Below are 21410 nucleotides of genomic sequence, written 5' to 3'. Positions count from 1 at the left end.
CGAAAACTCGCAGAGGCGACGACGTCGAGCAAAGTGAATGAATAAAAATAAAAAAAAGATCATGGAAGACGTCGCTGTACTATACTACATAAACCTACGCATTTCAGACGTACTCATACAAAAGGAAAATAAAACCGAGCAAACGTTATGTAATGTATAAAAAAAATATAGAAATGTACAATTGCAGATATTATACGGTCGGAACAGATATCTGCTATATCTGCTGCTGTATATTTAATACGAAATATATCAATTGATTTCCACCGCAATAATTTTGTATCCAGTGATTTTTACTCTGGTTTATATCGTTGGTATTGGCGCTATAAAGATAGGCATACATCAGTACATAATTTTATAACGAATGAGTATTCAATATAGTATTGATTACAAATCTATATACAATATAGAGATTTAAACTATTGTCCGTCCGTTTCTCTCAATATAAATTTGATAGATTAATTTGTTTTTCTGCACGCACAGTTCATTACGTTCATTAGTATAGTTTACGTATTGAATATTTCTATGATGAGAATCATATTTACATTTTACTAAATAATATGCACATATTTAATGACGATGCAGACTTGAGATTGGTGTGAACCTTTTTTTACTGATATTTAAATATTTATTAATGTCCTATAATTGACCTGTAACATAAAAAATTGTGTATCTTCTGATTTTCAGACTAATCAGTAATATTGTAAATATTGTTATATTTTACAATTTAAAATGTATAAATATATTTGCTCTTTGCATCTATAACTTGACCAAGTCTATAAAAGACCAAGAGTATTCATACTTCATACTATAATTATAGATGTTGATAGTCTTCAAGATTCATTGACTGTTTTATTTTTAGGACCAAATGAAGTTTGGAAGACATCAATAAACTCTAAAGTAAACCAAGATTCGTTTTCAAAATCATTTTATTTATCGTTATTTAAAATTTTAAATATAACCTTAATAGATCCTAAAATAATATTTTCCAACACTATAATTTATTGTACATTTTTTTAAAAAATATATAATTTATTACAGGGCGAATTGTATAGGCAACATATCAGGCCCATTATGTTTAAAAGGTTACTGCTTGATACTTCTGTTTTTTTGTTGTTCGACATGTTCAATGTTTATATAATATCTTTACTCTCCAGTTTCATAAACTAATATAAAACATTAAAAAGTGAATATCTACAAAATTATTGATTTAATGCAATACACTCATTATTTGACAATTACAATAATTATCTTACGTTAAAAAATAAAAAAGTATCGTTCACCTCTTATATAATTATGTACTAAAAGCACGATGTGATATTATGACATCATTAATAATATAAAATTCTTTTACACCTATACTAATCACTAATATGATTTTTATAAATGTATATTTTGATATTGTTTTTAAAACGTATGCCTCCCACCCTAAATAAAAAAAAAAAAACAAATTCCTATATCCACCATTGCCTAACGTTTATTTTTAGATTATGATCGACAGATAACCTATATACAATATCTATATTATTAAAAAATATAGTTGGAAGAACGTAAACTTTATGGAACATTTATAGAGCTGGGCTCACGAAAACTTTTTTTTTGTCTAGACGCTCATCATTATTAAAATATATTGTTGTATCATTACATAATTCGATAACTTAGCTATTTTATCCGATATTCGGATACAGTTAAATTTAGTGATTTTATCCAAACGGACTTCCATTTATGCGTGATTATAAATTACAAGTAATATACTTTTTGCTTTTTTGCTAGAAATATTTTTAACAATAAACACACAAATGAGCGTTTTCAATTAATATTTAACACATTTCAAGACGAATAGTTTATAGTTATCGACCGGCGTTCGACAACAACCTGGGGCCGAACCACTGAATGCCGAATGCCCCTATAGGGGCTGTAACTAGTATGGAGATTACGGCGATGGTTAACAATCGACTAGCACTTTCTTTGTCCTCTTCAGTTCCCATCATTCTCGCCATGTCTAACGCTACTGGAGCAAGCGCGGCCTGTATAAAAAAATATATTACGAAGCATAATTAATATGAATAGTAAGCTATAAAAACAAATCATTATTGATAAACTTTTACAAATCGTGCAATAATCGTATAGAAGATCTTAATAGGAAAATAATTATAAAGGATTACGTCATATTTGATGTAAAATGTGCCATAAATACGTTACTTACCTGGACAGTTGCTTTGGGAAGCCACGCGATATTAATAAATGTCACTTCCTTTATGTTGAATCCTGCTCCCCAAACTGCACACGACGTCACAATTAAACGCACCTTTAACATAATACGTATACAACTTATTTTGTAATATTAGATACAAGGCTGGACATTAACAAGTAAAAAAGTTAATTTTATTTCGTTTACATTTTTTAACTTAAATAGTTACTTTTGGGTTTCAGTTCATTTAACTATTAACCTAACTTAATTGTTTTTTTTTTTAACAAACTTTAATTTTTTGTATTTATCTACTAATAATATTTTTAAATTACAAAAAATATAAAATAATTTGCAAATTACAGAGGGTTAAATTAATTTTATCAAAATTTGCACTTCAAACGCTCATAAATGTTAATTTAGCTTTCCGGTAAACTTGTGAAAAATTAAGTATCTATGGTTATTAGTTTTTGAATGACACCAAAAAACTTAATCGATTTTGTTGAGAGCTGCACGTTTAGAGTAAAAATAATCTGTTTTTTATTTTTTATTTCCCATACGATTTTGAAAACTATGGAGAAATTTTTACTTTTGACCACCCAAAGTGTCAACTAGAAAATACTACCAGAAAAAATGCTGAAATAGAAAATTGAAGCATTTTTACTGCCCCAAAAAGTTATAACAGGCACAAAAAATAAAAAACCCACACATCCTAAAGTAGGTGCATCCATCACTAATGCTTAGAATCTAAAATGTTTTGTGTAATATTGAGTGAATTGGTTTTTTTCTATTTCGAAAATTTTCATTGTAGTACTTTATTCAAATACCTACTGTAATCATATAGTTTTAAGTTAGTAAAAAATAAAGTAGGCTATTTATAATAAAAAAAATTAACTTTTTTAACTTAATAGAGTTTAACAAAAAAGTTAACTTTTAACTTAATTTAAAAGTTAAGAATAAAATCATTAAACTGTCTAGCTTTGAATAGTTTTATTCATAATATTAAATTAAAATAATAATATTTTTTATAAAAGCTTAATCTTTATGTAGGTACATTATATTATCAGTTATTACACTAAAACGTCCAGAAAATTACAATATATTCAACATCCGAATGAAAAAGAAACACGATTTTATTAAAATATTAATGTCTATCTTTAAGTACAACCCACCTATAATACAATATCATCCCAGACAGCAATTTCTTGTTTATTAATATTATTATAACTTTTTAATAACGAATAATATTAGTATAACGTTATGTTAATACTATTATAATATTATCATTACAAAATGCTGTCTGGGATAAATCACATATTGATCTTCCTAAATACTGCAGTTAGGTTAGTTATGACTAGTGATGAGCTTAAAATAGTTTACCACAACTTACTATCAATCCGGCAACGAGTACCAACAGCCCCGCGATGATTATATCACCACCCCTGAGGAGTTCAAATTTGACTTCAGTGCCGATGGACGCAAACAGAATCGGCTGGAGCCCAAACCAAATGCACTCGAATATCGCTTCAACCGGGCTTGCTTCATCATGTGTTGAAACCGTGGTTGGACTGTCACAGTTTTGCTTTTCTTCCCTCCACTTCCAACCAGTACCCGCCACGAACGAAGATATGATACAAGCCAAAGGACCAGCCCCAGGATACCCGTACCACTGACTGCCGGTCACTGCCAGAATACCACCGGCGCCCAACAGAAACGCTCTCGTGGCTGTCACCGACTGGTCCGTCTTTTCGTGACACGTGGAAAACATTAGACATTCGTTGCACCTTATCAACCTCACATCGTCGACGTTTTATCGACCTACTTGTTTTTTATCATTTCCCTCGTCATCGAGTTTACCATTTCGGCTGGTGTAAGATACATTTGCCCACGATGGGGGGTGGCACAAATATCAAGAGGAATCCCCACACAAGTCCCAACGCAGTTCCAATGCAAACGTCTTCGGGTCCTTGAACGATCTTACTGGTCAAGTTGCCTGTTTACAAATATCAAAGATTACAGAACCCTATAATATTGCACACAAACAATATATTATACAATTGTACACGAAACGATATAAAAAACGGATGGATTTAAAAAAATTTATCAAAATAATTTGCTATCGTATTTACAATATTCAGTAACGAATGTGGTTTATGTATATACTATCCATATGATGGCCATCTCCACGGATACACTTGGTTATGTATTTCCTAAAGTTTTGGAACACTCGTGTGGTGATCTTACGTGGTGTGTCACATACTCACATTAACTAATTACCAGTTTTTAAAAAAAAAATACTATTAGGAACGCCCATTGTGCTTGAGTCTAATACATAATGACAACTGAAACTGCATTGGTATACCGATATAAAATTGTTGCAGGACCATCCCTCTACACCCTACCAAGGAATTTTTAACAGTGGAATTAGAAAGATATGCTATAAAATAGTCGTAAAATGATTTGTTTTAAACCTCACGTAGTTAACTAGTTAACTAGTTAACCGAAAATGTTCGTTCTACAAAAAGCATACTGCTTGTTGTCCAAGTCAATGCGTTGGAGTATATATAAGCAATTGCACCGTTCAGTGTAAGACAGAAAATATTATGACACTTTATATTTTAATACAACTTCGACGTACCCGTTGAAAAAACGATGCCCGACAAGACACCAAAAGCGCTGATTGACACAATGTCATCTAAACTCGACGCAGCTATCACCAGCGTGTTGACGCCGTTTTTTTCACCGTATCCCATATGTTTCAATCGTAACAGATTCGGCACTAAAACAGCCGGACTGACGGCCGATAAGACGAACCTTATACAAATCAAACAAAAATATGATTTTTATAAAATTCCGAACTATAAGGACAGAATATGGAACGTTAGTAGCTGGCGTGTTTGCATAGGTGTTTACTACGATTATTAAAAAATAAGAAGTATTAGTAACGGATATTATGATAATAATAATATGAGATCATATTAAGTATTAACTATACGTTATTTGTACACAATAATGTGTTTTTAGATTAATATTCACCATTAAGTTAGTAGAATGTTATTATTATAAGACATTAAACAACTGTTTTAGTTAATATCTTAAAATATTTACTCCTAAAATCTAAATAGGTACAGATGTTATATATTATTAATCACCAGTCTTACAGGTGGATATTGCACGCGTAATATTTATTATGCCCAAAATGGTTTGCAAATGGTTGTTGATCCAATTGGATTTATACAACATAATAATAAATAATATAATTAAAAAGTACTTATAATTTTAAATTACAATATTATTAAATGTTAGAAATTATTTGCCCACAAAATTAAATTGAATGGTATTGATGATTTATAACCAATTTACATTCATAAATAGCAAATGTTACAATTAATTCAAAATAGTATAAATTGTACTATAGTTTGTGGTTTATTCAATTAATTTAGTATTTTGATGCAAGTTTAATTTCCTATAAATTTAGCTATACTAAAATAGTAAAATCATAACGACGATTTAAATTAGTGCAACGGCATACTATGTACTTAATTAAAACACGATCCAATTCATCATATGACTCGTTGGTAAAATAGCTAAAATATTGTTTTAATCTACGCGACCAGATGTCAAACAGATCATAATAATATAACGCAGTGTTGTACTTAAATATTATACATGTAATTATGCACATACACCTCAATTTAGTTCAGGTACATTTTATGCGTGTACGGTCAACTTGATTAATCAGCTTTAAAAAAATATTTCAAACGGTGAAAATATAATATGATTATAAGTTATGCCTATAATCTATATCAGTGGTCACTGGTTATCAACTTTCCGTATAGATATGGTAGTATTATTGTTTATGAATTAAACATTCATACTGAAACTGCTGGTTAAATAATTTGTTATTTTTCACAATTATATTTAAAAAGTTAGTGCTAAGTGCATTTTTAAGGTTTTTGAACAAATCGAGCATTCAAGATTTATCAGTATCTTCTTTATATAATATCAATTAACATGATAATAATATTAATATTATCTATAATACAGAGTGTTCCAAATCTCAGGCATTTTCCTGGTGTCATTCTTGTTTCGGACGCTCATGCAAATGCCAACAGATAGAAGTGACTGATAAGTTCAGACTTTATCAGTTATAACTTCGTTCTACCATAGGGACTCCATAAAATCAGTACCTATAGCTACTATAGTGCTATAGTTGGTGTCTTGTAATTTCATCGTTAATAATTTATCACTAATTATTTATGGCAACATAGATTTGATCACGGTCTTAGATTATTTGATACAAGTTGATCGTTGCAATGATAATTGATCGAAACAATATGCATCAGAATTTAAAGCTGTATAGTAGCTATTTTAGGTAAAAAATGTTTAGTTAGGTAAGAAAAGAAAATAATACAAATTAAGCATGAATACACTGAAAGAAATCAAAGTAATAATACAAAAATAAGACTACCAAGTCAATACCAATTTACAATAGTATAATACATATCCATATTTAAGGCTTAAAACTTCAGCTATTGTTGGAAATGCCAAGGATAATATCTTCTATATTTGTATTATTATTATAATAAATTAGTACTTAGTAGTTAGTAGTTAGTACATAATGTCTTCACATTACAAATATCTATAGGTTTTATATTATATACCATTAATAAATTATGGTCAGTTATTCATATATACGAACAATGAAAGCTAGTGACTAACTCAGATAAGATATGATCTGTGATTTACGATAAATTGTCGTTTAGTAAAATGATTGTGATTGATTGTCGTGTGGTGAATTATTTACGATAATTTGACGAATATTCGCAGTTGCCACTGTGACACAAATATGGTAGAGTGAGTATGACTGGAATTCGAATACCGTCCCGATATCGTTTGAGTAGTGGTGGAAGCATAAGCAGAGATTGGGTGGGGCTTGTCCCTCAAAAATTATTTAAATATCCCCTAGATTAAAACATAAATAATTTTTTTATGTTATTAATTAGCTCATTTCGTGTAGGAAGAATTTAGCGCACCTTAAAATCAAACTATATTTCAACTTTCAGGTGGGTGTAGAGGGGGGAGATGAAATATAACATTTGTTCGAGTATCATGTAACATATTATGCTGTATTCGTTTTTATATCATATACCTATACTACCATTTGCCAATATAAATATTCAAAATCAGTTCTTTATATGTGGAACGCACTGTATAAACAAAGTCCTCATACCGTATAGGTACCTATAATTATAAAATGAGAAAAAGTTTGAGGTTAAATGAAATGTCAAATTATTGTTTTTCTCAAAAAACATAAACCGAATGATCATTACTATTACCGACTCACCCCAGCATCAGACCCCATTCCCAAGAGAAATTGGGCAAAATGTAATGCGCAGCGACGGCCGCGGCCGCTGCCTCGGCCACACACGGCAACAGCGCAAGTCTGGTCACGGCACCGCTGAGCCGACGCAACTGGGCTGCGTTCATTTCCAAGCCACCTTTGATCAAGATCACCGACAGCGCAGCTTCTCTGTGAACAACAACAATGACATGTGATGATCAATCGAATACGTTAAAACAATATTATTACAATTATTATGTTTTATGATGCCTTGCGATTTTTTTATATAATATATTATTATAGACGGGTGACAATATAGATTATACAGGAAACAATGTGTTTTTTAACACGAATTGTTGCGTTAAAAAAATCACGAGTTTTAGATTAAAATGTTTAAGACAAGTTTCGTTTCGGATTCAGGACTATACCCTGACCTAACCTAACCATTTTCGTTTGCTATCGAAAAATAACGTACTTTGGTTTGCTAATAATTAAAAAAACGTTACAAATTATCGCAATAAGATTTTTTAAAATAGTCCAATCAAGTTGATTTTGCTTAACACACAGCCCGACATAGATACTCTGTTAAACACTTTTTACACCACTTACACTGTTTATTATACTAGACACGTTCAATTTTTAGGTATTAATTCATTCAGAAAGCACTATCGAAATTTGTTTCAATCCTTTTTTTAAATTCATTTAAAATAAAAATTTTCTTGTCCTGTTCAAAATATGTAACCAGCTACGTGTCTCGTGTAAGTTTTCCACTTCTGCGATGGAGTCTCTATTGGTTATGGCGTGGCGGGGTGGAGATCCGAAAGTTCAGCAAGTGTCAAATCGTGTCAAGTCTCTATACTCTCTATAGACATTAAAGGTATATTTAAAATGTTAATATGCCTATAACTCAAAATAGTACTATTATAATTATTGGTTCTGAATCAAGTAAAGAGCTGTTGTTGAGAAATACAATTTATTTTGAAAGGTTCACGTGTAAAACTTTTCCCCTCTTACTAGCTCCTTTCCTCGCCCTTTCGTAAACAAATGCATCGTATTTTTATAATGATCATGGTTGGGAAATATAGACGATTGAATTTATCCAAACGTTCGTTATCCAAGTTAGATATACTTGAAACGAGTGTAATGACTCAATATAAGTTACTTCCTATCCGAAGTCTCGTTCGTTCTAATTGTGACGATCAAATAATTTTGAAAAGGGGGGATGTGGCTAATTTTTCAAAACACGCTATTTAATTATAAAAATATAATTTATATTTTATGATGTATTTATTATTATTATTATTATTATTTATTGAAAAAAAGGTCATGGGGATTGGGGTCTATACCTACGCTCCCTACCGCTGTTTGACCACCACTGTTCGTAATATACACATGTAGTTTATTAAAATATAAAACAGTTGTTATGCTAAGCTAATCGCTGACTGTGACTGTTCTAATATAACATATTAAATTATAATTGTATTTTCTAATAACAATATATATTTTTGCCTTTTGGGATGGGTACAGATATTTGTATTTTCAAATCGATTTGGCGCAACTCTTGGTTTATCACCATGAAAACGAATAAAATGTAATAATTACCTAATTCCCATTAAGTGTATATACAATTAATGGTTACTTTTTAATATACATATTTATGATTCATAAATTTTCTTAGAAGTGGAAAATATTGAGTAGCGTCCTTTTTACTATACATATATTTTACTTGTTGGACTAAAATTGTGAACGATTGTTCCTAAAAACTGTAAAAATTAAAAAAAAAATTAAGAAAGATTATTGTAATGACTTCGAGTGATGTAAAAGATATTTTCGAAAAGGTGATATACTATAATTTAAGGCGATTAGTGTTCACTGTCCAAGGTATTAACCAGTATAAGTCGAATTTTAACGGCCGATGGGAGAATAAATATCCAATTGAAATTATGATACTGTTAAACTATAATTTATTTATATAAGTTATGATTTTTTTACTATAACAAATAATGTAAAAACCTAAAAATCAAGTATTTAGAGTTATGATGATAATATTATGTTGCGGTTTAGGCCAACGGTATGCTATAATATTATTGGCTGCTTAACTCGCGTGCGCTTCGTAGGAAATGTATATTTAAAGAAAATAAAAACCGAAAAATATCGTATCGTTCTTACCGCATAATTGCCACCAGGTTGACGCACCAGTTGGCGGTGACGGTGTACAGGCCAACGTTTTGGAGAGCGATTCCGGCCACCATCATGCCCAGCAGCGGTGGGAGGCCACCCACCACGTCGACGACACAGCCGGCGGCCAGCCCGGCCACGTACAGCATGAATATGGACGCCACGCTGCCGCCGGGAACGGCCATCAGAGCTGGCGCCACGTTCACGCGAAGCAGACACCAGGCCACGACCACGGACAACACGACGGCGATAGCGTCCGCCGAAGTTGCCGGCCACCGGTTATCGGACCAGGACAACAGCGACGACCACCTCGATGGCCGGTCACTGTGGTCGACGATGCGCACGTTGTACTGTTTTCGTGGCTGCAGCCGAAGTTGCGCTTGTGCCGCCGTACTAGAGCCGTTGTTCTCGTCCCCCATTTCTTGTGGTCGCTGTTCTCCTGCGGCGGATGAGAGAAAATATAATACAGTCGAGTCTCGTGGATAACTTGAATCTCGATAACTCAAAACCTCGATAGTTTGAATTTTTTTCTTGCCCCTTGAAGTGTTTTTAAGTTATGTTTGAGGTATATAATCGAAAATACATAAGTTGAATTTATTCTTATTCTCCTTGGGATTCGAGTTATCGGAATCGACTATAATAATATGTGTTAGGTAACAGAACACCACACCCGCATTACGTTTTGTCCCCGTCTTACAAAAGCGTACTGACAAATTTAAAGTTTAAAATAATCAATTATTTTAATAAATAAGTTTTTTTTTTTTTAATTATAGGCATTTGATGATTTATTGTAAAATAAAGGTAAGATCAATATATTTAAAATTTAAAAACATTTTACAGTTTTAAAAACTCATAACTTGTTTCGTAATAAAAATATCAATAAATGCCTCTGAAGTTCCCCGGATAATGTTCTTACCTTTAAATTTTATAATATATCAATTCGCTGTAATTTTAAATACATCAGAGAAGTAAAATGGATTATTGTGAACGCACAATTTGCCGTGTTGTACGTTTCTTAACGGCGAGTGGGTGTGACGTCTCAAAATATTATTTGAAGTAATTTTATGATAACGGTATGTGATTATTATTACTGTCAAGATGATGTTATTATGTCGTCGGATAGTTTGTTGTAATTTGAAAGAAATATAAAAACTAGAAAAGGACGTGCTACAACAATAATATTATGAACTCATAATAATATTTCGGTTACACGCAAGAGCGCGTCCGGCCGGCAGACGTCACTACGCGTATATGAAGAGCTGGCGACGTTTACGAAAATAATATGACGAGGAATAATATTATTATTAAGTATGTGTCACACCCTCTTACAGTCGCACGACAGCGGAAAGAACAGTAAAAACGAAACGATTTAAGACAACAGCAAAAAGATTATTTAACGAGATTATACCAAACACGTGGTGGGTGTGCGGGTCGAGAGATTGAATGTGGCAAGTGCCAACAAACAAATATTACGACATAGGTACGACGCGTGAGTATCGCGACTTTGTAATAATACAACAACCATCAAGGCTGTTCAAGTTAACAAATTTTTTTTCACTCGTCATGTCGAGTGATTAAAATGTGCATATTATATATTTAAAAGTGTATGTTTAGCTTAATTATGTGTTTGGATCAGATTGCTAATTGGCAATTTCTATGGATATTTATTTGATAAGCTTTTTATAATAGACGTACGTTATATTTTAATCCCGATTTAAATCCAGAAGAAGTATATAATTGAATATTATCTGGACTCTGACAGTCTAAAATTTAGTATTTACAATATACAATAATATATTAGTATAATATATATTACCTATATAACATTACAATTGATAAACTATATTTACGATTATAATTTATTTATTTTTACTAAACAATAATTTGTAAAAAATAATTTATGAGATTAATATTAGGAAAATAAATTAACTTGTATGACTATGAAATCGATTTACTGATTAGTAATTGCAAATCATGGAACAACAGTTTTTAACTGTTGAAGTTCGAAGTTACTTTAAAAAAAAAAGTAATTCGTTATATATCCTAACTTTGACTTTATAACTCGCTTTTGCTTGGTTCACTGGATTCGGAACACTTGTTTCCATAGATTTTCTAACACTCAATAAAAAGTTGCAATTGAAGGGCGATATTTCAAAATGTACTATTTCCATTTTACACTTTTTTGAGAAATCACGATTTTTTATTTATAATTACCAGTGGAAATAGTACATTATGTGTTTAATTCAATAATTGAATTAAATAATTATTATAACATAGGTAAGATAATATATAATATTATATAATATAATTATTATATTTCCTATCTTCATACTATGGGAAATAGTAAAATATGGCATACTTTGCATCAATTTGTCAAATGAACAAACTATTTAACATGGGAAATATTATGATTTGAAATAATTTTGGAAATAGTGCGTTTTGCGTCATATATGAGTTTCAGGTTGATTTTAACAAAGGGAATAGTACGTTTTGGTCCAATTTGACCACGCCATTTGATTCCACGTACATTTTTTCATATGATTCGATGTATAACTCATTTCATGACATTTTGGAGATCGCACGTTTTGAAATGTCACCCATCAATTGCACGTGAGAATCCGGGGTCTTTGGTGTTACCATAAACGACCGATCCGACTCCTGTACTCAGCAAATTAAGTGATGAAAACATTTTAATAATGCACCCATAATGTCATCTGTCAGATTTTGCAGTAACTTACCTATCTCAAGTTTTTCTGCAAGCTCAAATGCTACTCAACAGTGTTAAAAGTTTGTGCTGTTTACATTTTACTGTTATTTTTTACACGAGCGTGTACTACAGTAAGTAAGGGATAAACTAATGGAAGGTTACAAATGGAAGTGGGTATGAATGTTTGTATATTCCTGCAAGAGTGCATAACTATTCTGGAATGACTGGATTGTATTCAACCAAACTATAGGCAATCGGTATATATCAGGGATCGAAACCGTTTCAAATTTTAACGGTTACGGTTTTAATTCTTGAGAACGGTTTTCTAAATTTTCTGGTTTTGGTTTAGGTTTTAAGACCGGTTTTTTAAATTTTTTGGTTTTGGTTTCGGTGTTAAAAAAGGTTTTTCAAATATTTTATCGGTTTAAAGAACGGTTTTAGAAAATTTTCGGTTTTGCTTTTTGGAACGGTTTTTAAAAATTTCCATTTTATTTTCCTGTCTAATTACTGTAGATTCGATTTTTATTATCTATTAACTTTTATAAGGGCCGAGTCTAAAGCCCTGAAATATGACTACTTTGTATAATTAGTGTACAATATACGATATAACAAATAAACGTTCAGCAGAACTAATTTCGTGTTATTAACTTGAATATTTTGTACCTAATTTAGGTGCCTCATGCCTACTTTTGCATTCGACATAATATTATGTTGCCATATTATTATGGTTGAGATAATTATTCGATTACATTAATATTTAATTGTATATTACAATAACATCACACTATATTATTTGTATTTTCAATTTTCAATCATAAGTTTAGTAATAATATATATTATATTAATATTTCGTAATACTCAGTAACTGCATCGGGATTTTTATCAATAAATCCAAACATAATAATTTCTTCGTATAAAAATAGTAGAATTACAAATAATATAATTAACTTTATGGAATTCAAAGAAACTGACATTAGTTTTAAATTTTAATCCGTTTTTCAAGAACAGTACAAGAGCGGTTTTTCAATTCTATGGTTTCGGTTTGGGTTTTGAAAACAGTTTTTTAAGGTCTTAGGTTTCGGTTACGGTTTTTTAACCGGTGTTTCAAAGCTTTTGGTTCCGGTTCCAGTTCCTGTGTTCAGAAATGAGAAAACCGCGGTTTTAATCGGTTTTTTGGAAAACCGGTTAAACCGGTTTCGATCCCTGGTATATATACGCTCTGGATTGAAACGGTAACAAAATCTTAACAAAAATGCGTGCATTCACTTCGTAACTAAGTTTTTGTTCCCCATTCGCTATGCATTTTTGCAAAAATTTCTAATAGCGTGGGTTATTTCTTGATGTATGTGTGTTAAGCTATCGGGTTTCAAGGATTAAATATTGCTTTACATTTCATTAAATAAGTTAATGAAGTATATTTATCCCGTTAAAAATGCTACAATTAAATTACCCATTGCAGCATACTAAAATACCGGGAATGATTTTGAATTATTTGATTTTATGTTTACCAGTTAATATTTGAGTTCAATTTTTTAAAATCTCATTTGTTTAGTTTCATACCCTTTAAGAGTTAAATTAATTTCTACCTAATTAATTTATATTAATGTTTATGAGATTTTTATTTTTTATCCCATATTGAAAATACTACTATGGACTGTAAAAACAACCGAATTCAGTAATACTGACACCATTTTAGATTCTGACGAGTGGAGAGATGAATGTATATTGAGTTTAAAATGACGTGTGTCTTCACTTTTGGGGTGGTAAAAATGAGAGTGGTTTCCGGTGGAAAATTGAATCTAATTAGAAATTGGTACTTGGGGTGTAAAAAGCAAAAATTTCCTAGTACTTCTCAAAATAAACGTGAAAAACATAGTTTTTTTTTTTATTAGGTACCTAATGTCAGAAAAAATGTTCGATGGGTCAAAAAGCTTGAAAATCGAAAACAAGATTCCTCATAAGTTTTTACTATACTTATTTAAAATATTAGAGATACATAAACACAATTTTTTTATAAACATTTGTTGTTAACATTTTTATAAAATTCGTCAATAACATAGGCTGACAGTCTTCTCAAAATCGCTTGTCGTATGATTGATCATTAAATTTAAATTTAACACATACATTTACCATATTACTTTTCAATGACCAGGACACCAAGTCCTAGTCAACAGCAGAGCGGTTACCTACTCTATCCCTGTTCACTTTTAACATAAATCTTATTAAAATATAAGATTATATAATATTATTTACCAAAATACGTCGTTTGGTCCTCGTATCATAATTTTAAAAGCATTTTGATTGCCAAATATATTTTCATAACTAAAAAGTAACACGTAACAATAAATATTTATTCGATTGAAATATATATATTTGTTATTTAATATTTATCTACTATATCTTATCTTAAAAATTAAAAACGTGATTAATATAAATCAAGCTATATGTTACAATGTTTTGAATTGGTTTCTATTATGTATGTATTGGTACACCATACACATATTTATTATTATTTATAGGCAAACAGTAACTTCAACTAGTAATATTAAAGTTTGTGGGCGTGCGAGCGTTCGAGTGATATAAGAATTAATAACAATAATATTATAATTGCGACAATCAAAAACATTGACGCCAAATCTTCGACAATACTGTCTGTGAAATAATAAAACAATGCCATCTCTCCCTTGACCATAAAAATCTTTATAAACATAATAATATGTACTTAAACGCGTCATTCGATCGCGAAGGCAGTGGTCGTGGTAATGAACAGACACGGCGCCGATATGGCCATAATAGGATACGAATATATACGACACACAATGATAATATGGAATCCTACTTAAGCACTGTATATGATTAAAATTTTATTTTTTACTGTAACGTCCTCTTAAGATTATTCTATTAACACTCCAATGGTTTTTATTTAAGTTACTTATATTTTTTTTTTATATCAGTTATTATTGGAGTATGTAATATAATAATGATTAAAACATCATTGTTCTTTTGAGTTGGAATAACTATGATTTTACGTAATCAGCCATAGACCGATCCAAGAGCAGTTAAAATGTTGGGGAAATGTTATTATATGAAATCTAAACCCCAAGTCACGTTTTAATTGGAGTAGCTATTTTTATACTAAAACAGAAATGTCAAATTAGGTAGAACTGTTCTGAACAGAAAATGTATAATTTTTTAATTTCTGTGAAACCAAATAAAGTTGCATGTTTACATGCGTAACTGAATTTATTCTAAGCCATATGCCAATAAAAAAATCAACCACTTGGCTGAACTCTGAATCGTGTTGTCACATGCTAAGCCTGTGTACATAGGAATACTTGAAAGTTTAAATAGTTGTGACTATACGTGTATGACAAATAGGTGTACTCAATCTCAATATATAAAGCTAGCATAGAATAGTTAACACTTTTAAAATCGACAGTCACTATGAATACAGTTTCAGAACACTTTACGTAGGTAAGCAATAGTTTGACCAGTTTGAGGATAAAATAATTTACGTAAATTAACTATAACTTTATTATGCTTGTATAAATATCGGATTATGTCTAACACGAATACTGCCGATCTTTAAAATTTCATTTAATAACAAATTATTATATTAATTGATAATTATTTTCAATGAAATATCAAACGTTTTTTGATAATTCATATTATTAACTACCTAATTTGTTTCATTGTTGTACCTATTATATAATATGATATTATTTTCGAACGATTACACGCACTATAGTTTAATTTTTTTTACGGGTAAATAAAAAATCGTTACTTACAAATAAATATTTTATTAGTAACACTTGTATTTGACGTTATATCAATATATTATACATATTTGAGATAGGTACTTGAAAATCAAAATCAAAATCCAATTACAACGAGTTATGATATTATTTGAAATAAAACGAATCATTAATTAATTAACCAATTTAAAATTAGTGTATCTATACTCAATAAATTATACTCTGTCTCAAATAAGAGTAAACTTAGGCGGTGGCTTCTACTCGGTGGCGGCAATATGGGTGTGGTTAACACATGCCGAATGCCGGATTGCCACGAGAGTGTCACTTTATTGTTCTAACAATAACTAGTAATAATAGCACTATAATATCTATCTATGCACTATCTTATTAAAAATAGTGGGAATTTTGGAAATTATATTTCACTAACATCAATATAATATTACATGAATGATCATAAAAAAATAACCACTTTGTAACATTTACGGCTTTACTTAAGTCTTAAATACAATACTTCATAATATTATGATATCATATTATATCAATATTATTGAGTGATTATGTACAATATATTGTATAATTTGATGTCATTCGGATTATTGCTTAACGAATCAAACCTTAACAAAACCGTTGCGTGCAAAATATATAATATTATTATAAATACGAGAATATCATGTTAAATTATACGTGAAATTGAAAAATATCTTAAACGATTTTAAAGCTTACAGTTTAAACTCATTGATCGACAAAAGATACGAACTCGCGAATGATTGTATTTTGTAATGCATGTGCTCGATTAAAAGTAAAATATTAAAAACGATAATACTGGATATTATACTTATTATACTGTGTAGTATCGTTATTGATCAATTTTAAATGTTTGAATATCATGTAGTAGTAAGTACTCGCAAGATATTAGTCTAAGTGCAAATACATACCTAGTTAATATTATAGGCGGGACCATTTTTATTCAAAAGTGACTATCGCATTTCTCTAAAAAGAAAATAAAGAAAGTAAGTACTTTGGTAAATTTTCCTCCATTAATTTCATTGGACTAGATTACTAGAATCAATACGTCTATTTTCCTCCAAATATCAGATTAAATCTAACAGTATAATATTATATATATATATATACATAATATCTGATATTTTGCCTGTATTTAATATCTATAGACAACGTTTTAGCCGACACCGACTGCCTTAACTGTTGTGTGATGTATTATTGAGTATGCCACTAACAGTCGATAATCTCGAAACTTTGATCAAGCTTAATAAATCATTAAGTTGCACACAACCGGTTCATAGATACGTTTATTATAATATTTTTATCAATTTACCTAATTACATATTATAAGTTTAAACCACAAATTTCTAAAAATCAATCTTTTAAAAAAGCGTTTGAATAGTTGTTTTAAATAAAAATAACTTCAAAATAATACCTAATATATTGAATAGAACAAAAGTATATTCATAAGTCAAATATTTGTGATATACCCATGTATTTGACATATTTTGTACTTGTATAATATGTCATACATGCATTAATTTGTAACTTTATTTTGGTTTACTAATAAGAAAATATAATTGTTGATACCAATCAGTAAACATTTAATTTTAGAGAAAGTATGATATTTTGACATAGTCACATAGAATATTTGTTTTGTATTAATTAATTTAATCTATGTTATGTATAAATTTATGACACAAATAATTTGATTCATATTTTTGTAAAAGTATAATATATATTTATATAACATGCTTGGCATGAATAATATACATTTAATAAATTACAACATTAACGATAATTTGTATATTATATTAGCATATAGCATCGGCATAATCAAAAATAAATAAATAATCAAAAAACAAAGGTAAATAAATAAATACAACAGTATATTGTAATTTGAAGTTATTAATGAATAATTAATTATTAGTATAAAAAATATTTCACTTTATTTTATCGCAATGGTTTTATTTTTATTTAATTCATATTTGAAGCTTATAAGTAAAAATACATAAAAAAATAATATTAGGCCAAAACATAAAAATCATAAAAAATCATAAAATCACAAAAAAACTCAAATATTTTTAAATGTTTATGATAAAAAATAATAAGACATTTTACAAATTTGAAGATTTACATATTTTGTCAACATTTATGAAGGTATTTTTAATATTTTCAACTGTAATTTTAATAATATATTGGGATCCTTGTATTAAATTATCAAGCTATTTGACCCAACGAATAAAATTTGATTGCCGTTTATCGAAAAAAATAGGTACTGAAATAACCGGAAACTGAAAATGTCCGTAAACAGTTCAAAACAAGTTAAAATATTTTTTAAATACTATGGTATATATATGGTAAAATAAACATTCAGTGAAAACTTCATGAATTTACAGTCATTTGTGTTAGAGGTACACTGGTTTTGTCGAAAACCGATTTTGCGTAAAAATTCCTGTTTTACCTTAATTTTTTATTTGTTTTTCCCGGCGTTTTTGAAAACTACTAGCAATTTTAAATCTCCCCAAAGCATCAAGTAGATTCGCTTTTCCATCAATAAAAGATACTGAAGTTGAAAATTGAAGCACTATTTCGACTACTTATCGTGTATAAACAAATACAAAAAATAAAAAACACACATCGCTGTAAAATCAATACATTCATCACTCCATTCAGAATCTAAAATTAAATAAAATAAAATCCAATGTTCTTATGAAATATTTCAAACTACAAACTCTACCTGTTGCCAAACTGCCATAGTTCAATATATCCGAATCATATTTATTGATAATACTAATTTTCTCCTTGTTGTTTGACATAATATATTAGTACAAAACTCGAAAACGTATACGGTTTTTATAATTATAAAATCATGTAACTGTTGTTAATTATGCGTCAAAACATAATACCTAAGCGATTCAAACGCGGCGTTCGAAAACTAAATATTATAATAAAAATAAATTATGGTACTTCCGTTTTTATACCTGTTTACACAATTATCATATTATTATCGTGGCGAACATAATGAACTACTATCGGGAAAAAAAACGACAGTTGATAGTGTTAAAAATCAAAGTTTTTTTTCTTTACAAATATATTTTATTGCCTATTATCGTGTTTTACACAGATTATAAGACTTCCTCCGTTGTTAAAAGTACCTACCTATATATGTTGCACATAATTGATATAAGAATATTAAACTATTGTAACAATTTTGGTCAAAGGCCGCGGAAAGTACGATTAAGATAGGCAACGTTATCAATGCCGTGAGATGGGGATATAATATACAATTGGAGATAAGAAAAAAATTAACAACAATACGTTTTTACCAATATATAATAACATTTTACGTGCTTGAAGTTTTTTGTTAAGCTATATATATTGTAAGTCTATATATAATATGTACATTATACCATAATTACGCTGATAAAGTGGATAAAACGTATTTTTAATTCCTTTATTTCAGATACAGTTAGTTAGCCAGTTTATCTTTAATTTATCATACCTAGTATTATATGATATTAAACTTATTAACCTTACTAATGTTATATAGATGGTAAACACAACGTAGTGAAGTAGCAATTTCAATCATTAGGTAATGTATTCACAAGTTCCAATAAGAAAAAACAAATTCCCAGTGAAACTAAGTTAATATTTCTGAAGTAGCCTACCATAATATTGTGTGGGTCATAAAAATATCGAGTAGACAGGTAATATTAATATCATAATCATAACCATTATATTATTATTATTATTTATTTTGGTTAATAATAATTATTATTAGAGTTTAATCCTCAATTAAAATATACATGGCGGGCGTTGGCTTAGAATAAAGGGTTCTAAATCCAAATTTTTTATACTGAATGTATTAAAATGAATAATTAAGATTTTTAAGGCAAACATTTTAAGCTAAAAATTAGTTTTGTGGGTTCATTAATAAAGAAAATAAAGGAAATGAAAAGGTAATATTATATCATCGAAAATCATTATTCAGGAAATTAAACCTAGTTTAGTAGTGTTAGAACTTAGAACTTTTTCAAGCAAAATACCCAATTCAGAAAAAAAGGTTCCATCTAAAAATAGTAAATATGATTTAGGAAGAAAACATTCTATAATATTATGGTCCATCCAATGATACTATATAATTGTACCAAAAACAATATTTATACGAATTTGGAAATCACACGTGGAGCGTGGAGTGGTATAGCGTGGTACACTTGACGCGCCGTCTGATTAGTGTTGCGCGGCAAAATTTTTGTGCGCGGCACGTCTCTTCCCGACAATTGTCTGTCTCTGTATCCCGCGCCAAAGGAAAATTGGTGCGGCGCGTCTTATCCAATCTAACGGAGCGTCGGTTTTACTGTGTGCGGTATATATCTGCACGCTCCACACTCCTCGCGACGCGCAACGCGCCGTGTTATACCACCTTTTTGGTATCGGACATCATGATGATTTATACATAGGTATTCGTTTCAAAAAAAAACATTTCAGCTATGTGCTGTAAGCTTATTCTTATTGGTATTTACACGTTATCGATAATGTCATATTATTATAGTATTATTTTCTTCACTGAAACAAAGTTAAGATAAGTATTTCAAATTTGTATTTATATCTTTCTTTATTATTTTAAATTATATACATATTGTTTTAGAGTAATATTATTACTTAGTTAAATATTAAACATTTTTTTTTTACATTTTAACAAAATAATAAAAAAAAAAAACTTTATTCTTGGCTTAAATATTCAATTTTGTTCAAATTTAGATTTCAAATGTCTGTAAAAGAAAATTGTGTAAATGTGTTTTCGAATATTTTTAGCTTGATGTTAAAATAACTTATGGGAAATCTAACATTAAACTTTCAAGTTTTTCATATTTATAAATTTATAATAAATTACAAAATTTAATAATCTGAACATATTAGTGATTTTAACATTTTTTTTTAAGAATTTGATCTTTGAACTCTTATGAAAAAATGTTGACTGTATTTTCGATATTTTTTAATTGTCACAAGAACAACCCAGGGGAACTTGTACTAGATATTCCAATTTTTTGCGGACAACTAGTCACAAATAACAGTTTTAGAGAGCGGATGACTGTTAAATATAAATTTACGATCTCTCCTACCTGAAAGAAAGAATTTATTGAATGAATACGTAATAGGTAGCCTAACCTGACCGCGATTATAATATAATACCTAACAAAGATATAATAGGACATATGTATAGCTTATATTATA

General features: G+C 29.6%; 1 protein-coding gene and 1 long non-coding RNA gene across 2 annotated transcripts; one reads left to right on the top strand and one right to left on the bottom strand.

Moving 5' to 3' along the window:
* Nucleotides 1-1448: 1448 nt before the first annotated feature.
* On the bottom strand, nt 1449-19499 carry LOC100167085 (sodium/hydrogen exchanger 9B2-like). Its single transcript, XM_029486339.1, has 8 exons — nt 18913-19499; nt 9699-10146; nt 7533-7718; nt 4824-4999; nt 4042-4178; nt 3576-3941; nt 2204-2305; nt 1449-2024 (listed from the first exon to the last, which is right to left on the bottom strand). The coding sequence occupies exons 1-8, from the start codon at nt 18989-18991 to the stop codon at nt 1848-1850; spliced, it is 1671 nt and encodes a 556-aa protein (XP_029342199.1). The 5' UTR covers nt 18992-19499; the 3' UTR covers nt 1449-1847.
* On the top strand, nt 11734-14637 carry LOC115033839. The gene is made up of 2 exons (XR_003839162.1): nt 11734-12537; nt 14567-14637. It is a non-coding gene; the product is annotated as an uncharacterized LOC115033839 (long non-coding RNA).
* Nucleotides 19500-21410: the final 1911 nt, after the last annotated feature.

Source organism: Acyrthosiphon pisum, chromosome A1 (genome assembly GCF_005508785.2).
Source record: "Acyrthosiphon pisum isolate AL4f chromosome A1, pea_aphid_22Mar2018_4r6ur, whole genome shotgun sequence".
In the NCBI taxonomy this organism is placed as follows: domain Eukaryota; kingdom Metazoa; phylum Arthropoda; class Insecta; order Hemiptera; family Aphididae; genus Acyrthosiphon; species Acyrthosiphon pisum.
This window is presented reverse-complemented; position numbering and strand designations above follow the sequence as displayed.